General features: G+C 49.6%; 4 protein-coding genes across 5 annotated transcripts; 2 read left to right on the plus strand and 2 right to left on the minus strand.

Moving 5' to 3' along the window:
• Positions 1-1,366: 1,366 nt before the first annotated feature.
• LOC117853015 (uncharacterized) lies at positions 1,367-5,779 on the plus strand. 2 transcript variants are annotated; one of them, XM_034735360.1, is made up of 6 exons: positions 1,367-1,830; positions 1,951-2,251; positions 2,414-2,572; positions 4,485-4,780; positions 5,223-5,351; positions 5,459-5,779. In XM_034735360.1, exons 1-6 carry the CDS (start codon positions 1,630-1,632, stop codon positions 5,465-5,467), a joined length of 1,095 nt encoding a protein of 364 aa, XP_034591251.1. In that variant the 5' UTR covers positions 1,367-1,629; the 3' UTR covers positions 5,468-5,779. The 2 variants fall into 2 exon arrangements, with proteins under 2 accessions (XP_034591251.1, XP_034591249.1); XM_034735358.1 differs by having other exon boundaries at positions 1,368-1,830; positions 5,223-5,779.
• On the minus strand, positions 5,753-8,111 carry LOC117853016 (ras-related protein RABA3). Its single transcript, XM_034735361.2, has one exon. The coding sequence runs from the start codon at positions 6,657-6,659 to the stop codon at positions 5,967-5,969; it is 693 nt and encodes a 230-aa protein (XP_034591252.1). The 5' UTR covers positions 6,660-8,111; the 3' UTR covers positions 5,753-5,966.
• Positions 8,112-8,256: 145 nt separating this feature from the next.
• Positions 8,257-9,149, minus strand: LOC117851243 (uncharacterized). Its single transcript, XM_034733025.2, has one exon. It carries the CDS (start codon positions 8,980-8,982, stop codon positions 8,443-8,445), a length of 540 nt encoding a protein of 179 aa, XP_034588916.1. The 5' UTR covers positions 8,983-9,149; the 3' UTR covers positions 8,257-8,442.
• A 706-nt stretch (positions 9,150-9,855) lies between these two features.
• LOC117851242 (uncharacterized) lies at positions 9,856-11,117 on the plus strand. The gene is made up of 2 exons (XM_034733024.2): positions 9,856-10,330; positions 10,452-11,117. The coding sequence occupies exons 1-2, from the start codon at positions 9,888-9,890 to the stop codon at positions 10,672-10,674; spliced, it is 666 nt and encodes a 221-aa protein (XP_034588915.1). The 5' UTR covers positions 9,856-9,887; the 3' UTR covers positions 10,675-11,117.
• The last annotated feature ends 1,448 nt before the right edge of the window (positions 11,118-12,565 follow it).

The raw sequence follows: 12,565 nt of genomic DNA on the forward strand, positions 1-12,565 counted from the left end.
AATGGGGCCCACTAACTGGCTAATGGGGCCTGCTGAGCAGTGGGGCCCACCGGCTGAGCGGTGGGGCTCAGTTGACCGGTTAACGTTGACCAAGTCAACGTTGACCGTTGATCGGGTTAACGCTAACGTCAGCCAACACGTGCCACCCTCCCGTGCTGCCACGTAGCGCGTCCAGAAGCTGACATGTGTCACCCTAATTAATAAATTTCTGAAATTAATTAAATAAATCATTAATCTTTAAAAATTCATAACTAATTCATTTGAACTCAGAAAAATACGAAACTAGTTGCATTAAATTCATAAAATCGAGCCCATGCTCTTTGTAGCTAGTTTGTAGTTGTTTAGATCTCTAAATTTAGCTTTCTTGGAGCTTTTTCTTAGATGAGTTGCCGATAAATTTATATTGCATTGTATCTCATTCTGTTCAGACCCGAGCTACGACCCAGAGGACTCTCAAGACCCTGACTATACCGAGGAGCTCCTTTGTGCTGCCACTCTCGGCGGCTGCTCGCTCCCCACGCCCGGCGGTCGCTTATCCTCGATCTGGAGGTCTGGCAGCCACTCGTTGGTCGTCGCCTGCGCCCAGGCTCGACGACCCTCCCTCGTCCCTTTCCGTTGTTCGTCCTCCGCTTGGTTCAGCAGATTTCATCCTTCTCCACTGCCTGCCCGCTTCCGTGGTGCCCCTCGTCCGCCATGGAGGTCCGCTGTCGGAGGCGGGACACTCAAGATCGCGTGGAGGGAGCTCGCATGACCGAGTCTCAAACTCTTGGTTCGGCCCGTGTGGTGTTGTGCTTGCGCAGGGGAGGAGGCAAGGAGGGGAAGAAGAAAGCCTTGGCATGTGGAGCCCACCACCACATGACATGTGGGGTTCAAGCCACGTCGCGCAGAATCACTCTCAAAACAGTCTGAAAACAAACGGGTTTTAAAGTTGAGGGATGATTGGTAACCGATTTTGCACATGAGGGATGAAACTGAGATTATGACAATACACAAGGGAGGACTTTTTCCTTCTCTCCGCCATATTATTTTTTTTGCGAGGGGCTGAATGTTAATCTCCTCTGTTATTAAGGGGGAAAAAATCTTTGATTTGGGATTCGTTTCGCTCCCAGAAGAATACGATAATAACCTCGTTCAAATTCACAGACGGTTCGTGGTGTGCGCTTTGTACCAACTCTACTAGAAGAAATAATGCTAGCAGTATTTTCTCCCCAGAAAAATCTGTCCAAATCAGGTACAAACATAAAACAGAGTATTCAGAATCCGCTCAACACGAAATCAGCGACAGAAACAATCCTAGTCAAACCTCTCCAATCTCCCGTGAGTGAGAGTCACAGGCCCCCAATCTCTAATGCTCCTCCGCCTGGCCTCTCTCAGCAACGGCCAGAAGCATCCACCATCCAAAAAGGCCGGGGAACCCAACCCAACCCAAACCCCTCCTCCAAGCACAAGCAGCAATCGCGTCGCGCCGCCCCCTTCCCTAATCCATCCATCCAGCCAGCCAGCCAGCGCCTCTCCCCCCACGCTTTCCCCTCCGCGAATCGATCCCCCACCCTCTCAGCCTCGCGAATCCTTCCTTCCCGCCGCAAGCCGATTGGGTTCCTCGGCCGCCGCCCGGCGAGCAGCGGGGCGATGAAGTCGTCGGAGTCGTCGTCGCGGTTCGTGCAGGAGCTCGTGCTCTACGCGGCCAGCGCCGCCTTCAGCTGCCTCGTCCTCTTCGCCGGCCTCCGCCACCTCGACCCCAACCGCGCCGCCTCCCAGAAGGCCGCGCAGCAGAAGAAGGAGATCGCCAGGCGCCTCGGCCGGCCGCTCGTCTCCACCACGCCCTACGAGGTTCGTTCCCCTTGCCTTTTCTTTTTGCTACCTCCGATCCGAACCCGCTCCGTCCTCTAGGGTTACCTCGCTCGCTGCTCCAACCCAATCTGACGGAGCCGCCCCCCGAATCGAGCGCAGGATGTGATTGCGTGCGACGTCATCAACCCCGACAGCATCGACGTCGAGTTCGACTCCATCGGCGGCCTCGACCACGTCAAGCAGGCGCTCTACGAGCTCGTCATACTGCCCCTGCGCCGCCCGGAGCTCTTCACCTTCGGCAAGCTCCTCAGCCCCCAGAAGGGCGTGCTCCTATATGGCCCACCCGGCACCGGGAAGACCATGCTCGCCAAGGCCATCGCCAGGGAGTCCGGAGCCGTCTTCATCAATGTCAGGATCTCCAATCTCATGAGCAAGTGGTTTGGGGATGCGCAGAAGCTTGGTATGGCGACGGTTTTTATGTTAACTAACCCCAATTGTTGTTTGTTTTAACTGTCCACTGGAAACTTACTACTAGCTTAGAACCAATGCTAATTTTAGTGTGTTTTATTTTTTGGTGGGTATGTGATGTGCTGACTTCGGTGGTATTTTATTGCTGTGGCAGTGGCGGCTGTGTTTAGTCTTGCCCACAAGCTCCAGCCTGCTATTATCTTCATCGACGAGGTTGATAGTTTCTTGGGGCAGCGACGGACAACAGACCATGAAGCCATGACTAATATGAAGACGGAGTTCATGTCCCTCTGGGACGGCTTCACCACTGATCGTGAGTGCTCTTATTCACTGCCTTGCTCCCATGAAAGCATTGCATAGAATAAATGTGCCTACAGCATTACATTAAATCTAGGGGCAGACTTAAATTATGTTGAGCGGGGGCAAATGCCCCCATCTTTTAAGTTTTAGAATAACTGTGCTTGTAAGATTACATGCGCTGCCACCTAATGTCGTCCTGATTGGTCGACGTCAAAGATGAAGATGAGCTGTGGTGTATGTCAGGATCTAAGGAGTTGAGCAGCATATGTCCTTAGTCAATTTCCTCATGGTGCTCGGGGCCTATGTCTTGAACATGAGTTCTGGTTTTGTTTCAGTGTTAGTAGGCCTTTGTACTATATACTGAAAAACTTTGTCCAAATCCGCTCTCAATGATGGAACCAGTAGCGGGATTGGCAGGGCCGCAGGGGCCATGCCCCCCCCCCCTCCCCCCTCAAGATGCTAGTTTTTTTTTCTATTGAAGCTCTTAAGAATTTCAATGCATGATATAGTGTTTGATCTTTGAATTAGCTTAGCTGGCTGCTGCACCCTCCCCTATTCATCATTACCTAGCTCCGTCACTGTCCGCCCTTCATTGAATCCAGTACGTTTGAAAACAAATAGCAGCAATGTTTCAAAAAAGGATAGGCGGTCAGGCTCCGCCTAGCGTCTAGGCATCCCCAGGTGATTTTATTTTTTTTTCTTGATGCCTCTAGTAGTGTCATGATGAATAGTGGAATTTGGCATGTTAAAACAAAGGATTTGACATTATAAGCCATCCATGAGTTCTGTTACCATAATTCATCATCCTCCATCTTTAATTCTCCCCCTTTAACATATATAAATCAAGCCTTAAAATGCTCTAGGTGGAAAAAAAAAGCCTAGGTTCTAGGCAAAGCATTGGTGCTATGCCTAGCAGCGGTGCCGCCTAGGTGGAGTTAGGTATCACCTTTTTAAATAGAAGTTTAGCAGCCAATAGCAATGACTCACAATGGCACACCGGTTACTGTGTAAATATGTTCTTATGCAAGTTTGGCTTATTCTGTTCTGTTTATCTGAATGAAACTCTTTTAGCTTTTGACTTTCATCATATAATATATCTTGTTAAAATTATATATACCAAAAGAGGCTTTGTGGTTTTTTTGGAAATCAACGATAGAAGTTGCATAACCATGGGATGACTTTGCGAAGAATTAAGGAGAATGTAGTGCGATAGTAATATAGATTTGTAAGAGCTGATTCCAGGGAAAATGGTAGCCTATGTCATCTTTTTTATTATTTTGGCATTTCGTTTCCTGTAACAAGCTATGATGTTCGATTGCAAGTTTATTCCTGCTTAAGCAACATGGTTTACTTAATGTATGTGATACCTATGCGGCTATGACCTTGCTCTAGGACTCATGTTGATGGTCATTGTGGCTGGTCATATGGGATGCTTTCAATTTACAGGGAGCAACTAACTTATCATCAATGAGCTAGCTTACATGAGAACATGCACATAATTTGCTCCCTTTTCACTCATGAATATTTAGGAACTCTATTGGTGAAATTAGTATTATTATTGATATTGTGATTTCCTTATGTCACACATGCATGTGATACTAATCATAAGTCATAACCAATGCCGGTGTCATAGTAAGTGTGTTTTCAAAAGTTCAATGCTAAAAGGATGTTAGTACTTTCAGTAACATGATAGCCTTTGCCATACTTTCTATGTTTTACTTCTACATGAACTTATGGCATGCCTGAGGGAGACATCAGAACACTTTACAGCTACACTTATTTGCCATGATGTAATTTTCCTTGCAAGCTGATGCTATTTTGGAGAAGGATTGTTACTGCATATGGATACTGAAACATTTACTGTAAAAATTTACTTCCATAGATATTACTGATCAATATTTAATTATAAATATATGCTTTTGCAGAGAATGCTCGTGTGATGGTCCTTGCTGCTACGAACAGGCCTTCTGAGTTAGATGAGGCCATCCTCAGGCGCTTTACTCAGATATTTGAAATTGGAATTCCTGTTCAGAGTGAAAGGAGCAAGATACTTCAGGTTGTATTGAAGGGTGAAAATGTTGAACCTAATATTGATTATGATCGCATTGCAAGATTGTGTGAGGGCTTTACTGGGTCAGATATCCTAGAACTGTGCAAGCAGGCAGCATTCTACCCTATCAGGGAGCTTTTGGATAATGAGAAAAATGGGAGGACATTAGATGTGAGTATTTCTTCTATTTTCATTCAGCATACAAGATTTCATGCTGTTGCTATTAATTCATTTCCACTTTTGATAATTCAATAAGTTAGCAACCTTAGTGCTAAAACATATCACACATTGACTTCTGATAAGTCAATAGTATTTGCTACAATCAGTTTAGCATATCTTCTTTAGCATTTTTCTTGAGCTCTTACTACTAACATTACCTGAAAAAGGTTGTTGATTGTTACGTTTTGCGACTTCAAAATATGTTGATGGAGTATGTTGAATTCATAGATAAAATTCAGATAGTATGGCTATTTGGACTTATCATTTTCTGCTTCGGTAATTAGAACCTTGCTGTTTATTTCTCTGAATACTGGTGAAGTTGATTTAGAGTTAACTAGTACGGCTTCAACCATCTCGCATTGGTTTTGATTCTTGACTTCTACTTCTGTTTCAGAAACCTAGACCCTTGAGGCAATCAGACCTGGAGAGAGCCCTATCAACATCTAGAAAGGGCAAGAAGGCTGCTAGCTCAGGGCTGCAGTCACCCTTGTGGGTTCGGCCATCGGATTCAGAAGATGATCAGGTACAGAGCGCGATCTTTGAGATATCTAAGCTGATGTCTCGAATAGTTCAGAACAGTCAGTCAGAACCGCAAGAGCCTTCTTCACCTTAATCATTACCTTTTGCTAGATCTCGTGAAAATCTGCAGTGGAGTAGACGCAAGCATTACCCTCGATTTCGTTAGGTTTTCTTGTGCAGCTTGCGAAGGTTCAGCACATGTATTAGAGTTCCATTTTGCGTGGCGAGGCTGCACCTGTTTTTGAAGCTAATTGCAGCTGGCAAAATGGCAAGCTTGCACTGATGTTTAAGTTGATTCGAAGTTCTCTGTGTCGCCAAAAGTTACCAGCACTCCATGGTTGTCTGGCTGAATTACTGTTTCGCTTGCCTTGTACTTTTAAACGATTTTAGGGTAGACAATATACATAATGAAGAAGGGGCTGTTCCATTCCAGGTTGACAGATGTACTTCAATTTTTTTTTCTGGCTGCTAACGAACTTCCATTCGGAGCACAAACTGTTGACACATGAAACCAGTCAGTACTCGGTACCATGACGAAGCACGCCTGCGTTGTGTGTTCACTCGAGAAATCGTTGGATCTTCTGATCTGATGATCCATTCTATCGCACAAGCAGATTGCTTACGAGCACGAGCAGCTGCTTGTCCTCCTCAAGGCGCTCGTCTCCATGATGGACCTCTCTTCAGCCAGCGACAGCCTAGCGCCCTTGAGCATCAGCACGCCGGCGTCGCCATGCCCACGGCCGTTGATGACGCCGGCCTCCTCGTACGCCGCCGCCGCCTCCAGCGCGGGCCTCCTGGACACGTTGGCGTGGATCTCCTCGAGCAGCCTGAGGAAGGCGCGCTCGACGTTCTCCCCGCTGAGCGCGGAGGCCTCGGAGAAGAAGAGCCCCTGCTCCTCGGCGAAGGCGGCGGCCTCGTCCGCCGCCACCGCGCGGCCGGCGGCGAGGTCGGCCTTGTTGCCGACGAGCATGACGACGATGGACTTGTCGGCGTGGGCGCGGAGCTCGTCGACCCAGCGCGCGGCGTGGTCGAAGGTGCGGCGCCTGGTGACGTCGTAGACGAGCACGGCGCCGAGCGCGCCACGGTAGTAGGCGGTGGTGACCGCCCTGTACCTCTCCTGGCCGGCGGTGTCCCAAATCTGGGCCTTGACGCGGCGGCGGGCGATGTCGACGGTGCGCGTCTGGAACTCGATGCCGATGGTGGACTTGGAGTCGAGGAAGAACTCGTCGCGCGTGAAGCGCCCCAGCAGCTGCGTCTTCCCCACCGCCGAGTCGCCGATCACCACGATCTTGAACACGTAGTCCTCCTCCATTGCTAAACCTCAAGCTCTCCAGACAGAACTGCAGCCTGCAGCAATGGCTAGCTTCTCCAAAGCTGTGTGTCTCTTGTTAAGTACAAGCTCACGTACGTGTCTCATACGACATTGTGTGTGCATAAATATTTGTGCTGGTGACATAAGGAGCTAGCAGAGTGGTTGAGAGGGCGATGAGGAGAGGTTGCTGCTCTCGCGCTCCTGCTATTGGAGGTGCTCATCAGCATCTTTCATAATGGGGGACTGATGCTAGCTGACAGAGATTAAAGGGGCTCTTGGTGCTGTTAACCTGTTGCTAATTACTGCTTCCACTGTGCTGCTGTGTCCGTTTGCACTAGTCGTACAGCGAGTTTGGTATGGTACCTATGGCACTTTTCTCTTTCGGCATTCATTCATCGTAGTAGCTACAAATTGTAGCCAGCCTAGGGTAAAATGGGCACGTGCTTCTTTTCCAAGATCTTTTTGGCTAGTCCCAGTGCAAGGTTTCATTGCACTGTTTCCAAGGATGCCACATCATCTCATAAGGTGTATTCTTATGAATGAAACAGGGAGTCCCAGTGCACAGTTTCATTTCACGATTTCATAGGATGCCTATGACATTTAATTGTGAGGCATGTGATTGGATATGGTTAGATGAAATGAAACTCTATAGCCCCCAATGCAAGTTTCAATAGGTTTCATAGTCTTGGAAACAGTGTATACACAGTTTCATCCTGATGAAACCCCTTCCCTCTCTCACTTCATAACTACTATGCCATATCAGCACATATGCTGATGTGTCACCGTATTTAATGTGCATGAAACCTCTATGAAACTCCCACTGGGATTAGCCTTATTTCTGATGCATTATTCCAATGTTAACAGCGTTCATTAAGTTTATTGGGAAAAAAAAAACCCTCATGCTGTCCATCGAAATATAATACAAAATTCAATTTTAACGTCGTGTGAACCACTCACTCACTCACTCACCCTATCTCCATACAATTCAATTTTCCAGAGATATAAATGACGGAGGAAGATAATACAAATGAAATTCTAAAAAAAAGAAGATAATACAAATCAATAGAGATAGAACGGAAGGATATTTCTCTAGTCATATACAAACGCAAGAATCCGACGAGAACCAGGGATTGTTATCCTAATCGCTAGTGTGACGCTAGCCTAGCGCCCGGTACGTGGTTAGGTTTGCAACAAGTGGACCAGAAGGATAAAGCTGATTTGTCGAGAGAAGGATTAAGTGCGCATTAGTAACGTCGATAGAGATGAGCAATCCTCAACTGCTACTTTCAAGACATTATAGTACCAGGCTGATGACTTTCAAGTATTGTATTCAGCTTCTGTGTCACTATGCATAATGTGGCTAGCTTATCACAGGCATCAGTATCTCTTTGTTGGTTGCAGGCAATTGATCTCACCTCATTTAGAAACTCCGGGCCGGGGTATGATTCGACTGCTTTCTTCTTTTCAGAGCTTCAGCAGCCAAGGCAACCAACCTAGCTTCAGTGTTTGCTACTAATGCTACTGCTGATGAACAATTTGATGTTCAGATGTGTCGATGCTCGTAGCAGTTTTGCAGGTGATCCATCTTGTGGCGCCATTAATAGAAATGCTACAATATATTGTTCTAGGAAGCAAGAATTTCCATACAATAATCAATATCAATTATACAAAACCGTAGCGTGAACTCTGAAGAACACGCGTGCTGTTCATATTGTACAAATGTTGAGTCGACGAGATACTACAGCAGTAGCCAGTAGAGTAGGTGCAGACACGAGTGGACTAACTAGTAGGCGTGGCGTGGTTGCGCCGGCGGCGGCCGCGGCAGCAGGTGGTCGCAGATGGCGGCGAACTCGGCCAGGACCTCGGGCACCATCCCGGCCTTTCCCTTGCCGACGAGCATCCTCACCAGCGCCACCACCCGCGCGTCCAGCTCCTCCTCCTCCTCGGACCGGCGCCGGCGAACGAGGAGCGCGCGCGCGTGGCGTGCGGCCCGGCGCAGCGTGCCGGCGCGGGCGCACGCGTCGGCCAGCGCGGCCGCGTACCCGGTGGCGGCGCGGCTGGAGCTGCCGGAGGACCGGGGGGCCGCGGCGGGGTGGGCGAGGGCGGGGGGCGACGCGGAGCGCGCGGGCGACCGGGGCCGGGCGGCGAGGGTCAGGAGCGGCGCGGGGGGCGCCTTGGGTGCCGCAGCGGCGGAGGAGAAGGGGTGGCGCCTGAGCGGGAGCGCGCAGGGGTGGTGGTGGGGCGGCGGGAGGGTGGCGGGGAGCGGGAGCGCCCCCGGCGCCCCGTGGTGGTGGTGCAGGGAAAGCGAGACGGCCGCGTCCATTGCTGCGCCGAGGAGGTGACGAGAGGAACGAGTGGGTGGCCACACTTATTTTGTTTGGTATTTTATTTCGGTTGCCGCTCGCCGCTCGTGCTCCCCGGGAGGATAGGGGCGGTGCGGTGGACGAGGCGGACACGCACACGGCGCCCCCGCCCCGCGAACGGCCATGGCGCGGTGTGGTGGACTGGACGGGACGTGGACGACGGCTGGGGCGCCTCATCAGCGGTGGGCCGCATCTGAGAGAGCCGTGCGTGTTTGAAACCGCAATGCGGTGGGCTGGTTTTCATGGGCCTTCGAGAGAGGTTGGAAAGCGCGCGCGCGCCCTCGGGGAGAGGATAGCCCACCGGAACTCTCTCTCTCTCTGCCGACCCCGGTTGATCCCTCCCTGATCCTGATCAAGCTCAGGACTGAGGAGATGCCTCTGGCAGGTCAATTACAAGCTGTGCCCATGCCGCCGACTTCCTTCCCTGCCGCTATTATTGTACCATAAAAAAAGCTGCAGGGCCCAGAACGGCAGCAGCAGATCCAGTCAGGCACGGCTCACCCGTTTTGCTGTGCCACTATGCTACCGTTTAACCTCTGCATGTTCATGGAAAGTTTCCAAAGACAAGCAGCTAGAGCCTACTAGAGCTTTAGCTGCAAATGGCTGGGGGCAAGCCATGGCCAGACTGACACAGAGACAGTATACTAACAACGAAATTGTTCTATCAAGCTCATCAATTGTTATTCGCCTGACTCATCTCTTGATGCTTCCCAAAGGATGGATCGTTTGATTGATTACGAATAATCCGGGTATTTTATTTTCTGTCAGGCATTATCGATCAACTTGCCTCTTAGATTAATCCCCCCATGCACACGCCGCCAACAGGTTCCGTGACACAGCCCATGCTCCCCTACCCCTACCACCCATGGTTTTGCGACACGGACCTCCCCGTCCTACTCAAACCAGCATGGCAGACCAGCAGGGGGCGCGCGTGCAGACAAGCCGGGCACGTCGCACACGTATAAAACCTCCTCCAGGGGCAGCTCCGTCTACCAAACCAACAAGAGGTGCCTCTGCTCACATCACATCGGGAAGAGCAGCACGCTTCTGGGCATGGTGGAGAGGGCAGTGTAACGACGAGCAAGTCATCACATCAAGATTCAAGGCCACGGTCGCCACGACGGCGGCGGTGATGCCGGTGCCGGAGACGATGGAGGAGGAGCGGTACGTGCAGGTCGCGTCGAGGTTCTTCCGGGTGAAGCCGGGCGGCGGCGGTGGCGACGGCTGCACGGCCAGTCTCCACTACCTCGGGTCGTGCTTCCTCTGCAAGGAGAGCATCGCCTGCAACCGCGACGTCTTCATGTACAAGTACGCGCATGCATAGCAATAGCATCATCTTGCCCAACATCTCCCTTCCATTCCATCAACACAACCATGGTGTTGACGGTTGACCTGCATGCGTGCGCATGGCACGGTGGTCCTGCTGCAGGGGGGACGCCGCGTTCTGCAGCGACGACTGCAGGCAGGAGCAGATGGCCATGGACGAGGCGCTGGACGCGGTGGCGCGGCGCCACCGCCTCCTGCGCGCGCCGCCGCCGCCGTCGTCCTCGCCGGCAGGTGAGGCGCCGTCATCGTCAAGGCCGCTGGTGATGCGCCGCCGCCCGACCATCGCCAACCTCGCGGCGCGCAACCACCCCGTGGCCGCCAGCTAGGTAGCTGCTACTGCTAGTGTCAGTCAGCAATTGATGGCCGTACGTGCAGCCCAGCCGCCGCACGCATCGATCAGGCCGTGGTGTTCGTCGCAGGATCAGTAGGTGATTGTTGTTTTCTGCGGCGGATCGTCGATGAGTTGCAGTCAACAAGCAGGATTAGTACAGGTTGATGATTAGCCTTGTAGGCATGTGTAATTGTTCTTCTCTGGGGATCCTGCAACACTGAGTTCATACATGGATGAGTGACTTCCTCTGTATGATATCTTGTGTAGAGGAGAGAATCTAATGAGCAGTTCAACACAGTAGGTAGAGATCCACGAGAGCAGGAGGGAATAACCAAGCTATGGACATCACTCTTCGTGATGACCTATCTACATGTACTGATGTACAAATTAAAATATTGATACTAGAACAAGATTGCTGCCGTGTGCACACAATGTTCATTCTTCTTCTTCTTCGTTCTTGAGCTTCCTCACTTCATTTCCTCGTTGTCGTTCCTGCACTTTTTTTTTTCCGTGAGATGTGACTTCAGAAATGGACAGGTGAGAAAAATTCAGAACAGGATTGAGGTGCCACGGCATGCACACTTGTCCTTCAATTAGTAGTCTGCAGGGAAATCCTAACCTTTATCCTAAATCACTTGTACTACTTTTTCCAGGGCTTAGGCTGCAAGATTTCAGACAACGCCTGACCTTTTCAGCCTTCACTTATGTCTTCTGATGGTGCTCTGTGTATCTTTATTTTCAGATGACTGACTCATCGTAGAAGCCGTTTGTTTCTGTGATCAAGAGCCTCAAACAATTCCCCTTTTGCCTGCTCAAGTGGCTGCAATACAAAAGCTGTGTATATGCTCATCATGTTCCTTTGGTTTGCAGCAATGACAGGCGCACGAAAGATTCTAGCCAGTCATTTTTGTCCTTGGATAAGAAAAGCAACAGTTCACAGGGACAATCAAGGACCTTGGGAGAACAAGTGTAAATGTTTCACCAGTTGCACAATTTTTCTTTCCTCTCTCCAGTGAACATTAGAGTTGCCAAAGTTTCAGATGTTACAGTCTACGAATGAAGTTAATGAACTAATGCACTTTTGACCAGGATGATCCACATGTTGAATATCGTGAGCAAATGAGCAGACATACATGAGCAAGTGGGAGTAGCTATCATAGACGACACCCAAAGCACACCCATTGGCAAAACTTTTCCGGGGCCTAAATTTACAAATAAGTCGCAGGAAATCCAAAATTCAGTCACTATACCCCAAAGATATACTCTAGTGACTCATTAGTGGAGCCAATGAATAATCAACACAAGTACAGAGAAAAACCAAAACAATAACTACAATAGGCCTTCAATTCAAGTGGATGCAACGTACGAGAATCCGTCGTGTTCGATCATGGATGCTTCAGGCCTAGACTAGGAATTCAATGTGACGTTAACAACTTAATATGCAAATAATGCGATTATATGATGCCACTGGAGATATTCAAGAGCTGCTGGACCGTGACAGAAAGAAAAGGGTGAGTCATGGGGCCTTTTTGCTTCCTGACATTGCTCACCACCATGAGAACGACAAGAGGGCCTATCAAGCTTGGGACAAGTGCTTACAAATTAAGGGGAGGAGTGAAGAGTGCACATCACGAGATGGAGAGGAAGACAGATGGAAAAGGCTAGGGATTCTCTACATGATAGCAATCTGCCCTTTTTCTAACCTTCTGCAATAAACATGTGTTAACTTTTGGTTGGTTTTGCTCCATTACCACCTCAAGAGAGGGACATACTTTTAAGAGAGAGCTCTCAGATCTGGTACCAGTCCCATTCTGAAATTCTACTGGTGCTCTATGGAGGAACTGCAGGTTTTATATACTACTCATTATCCCTTCTCTACAGCAGAA

This window comes from Setaria viridis, chromosome 4, assembly GCF_005286985.2.
Source record: "Setaria viridis chromosome 4, Setaria_viridis_v4.0, whole genome shotgun sequence".
Classification (NCBI taxonomy): domain Eukaryota; kingdom Viridiplantae; phylum Streptophyta; class Magnoliopsida; order Poales; family Poaceae; genus Setaria; species Setaria viridis.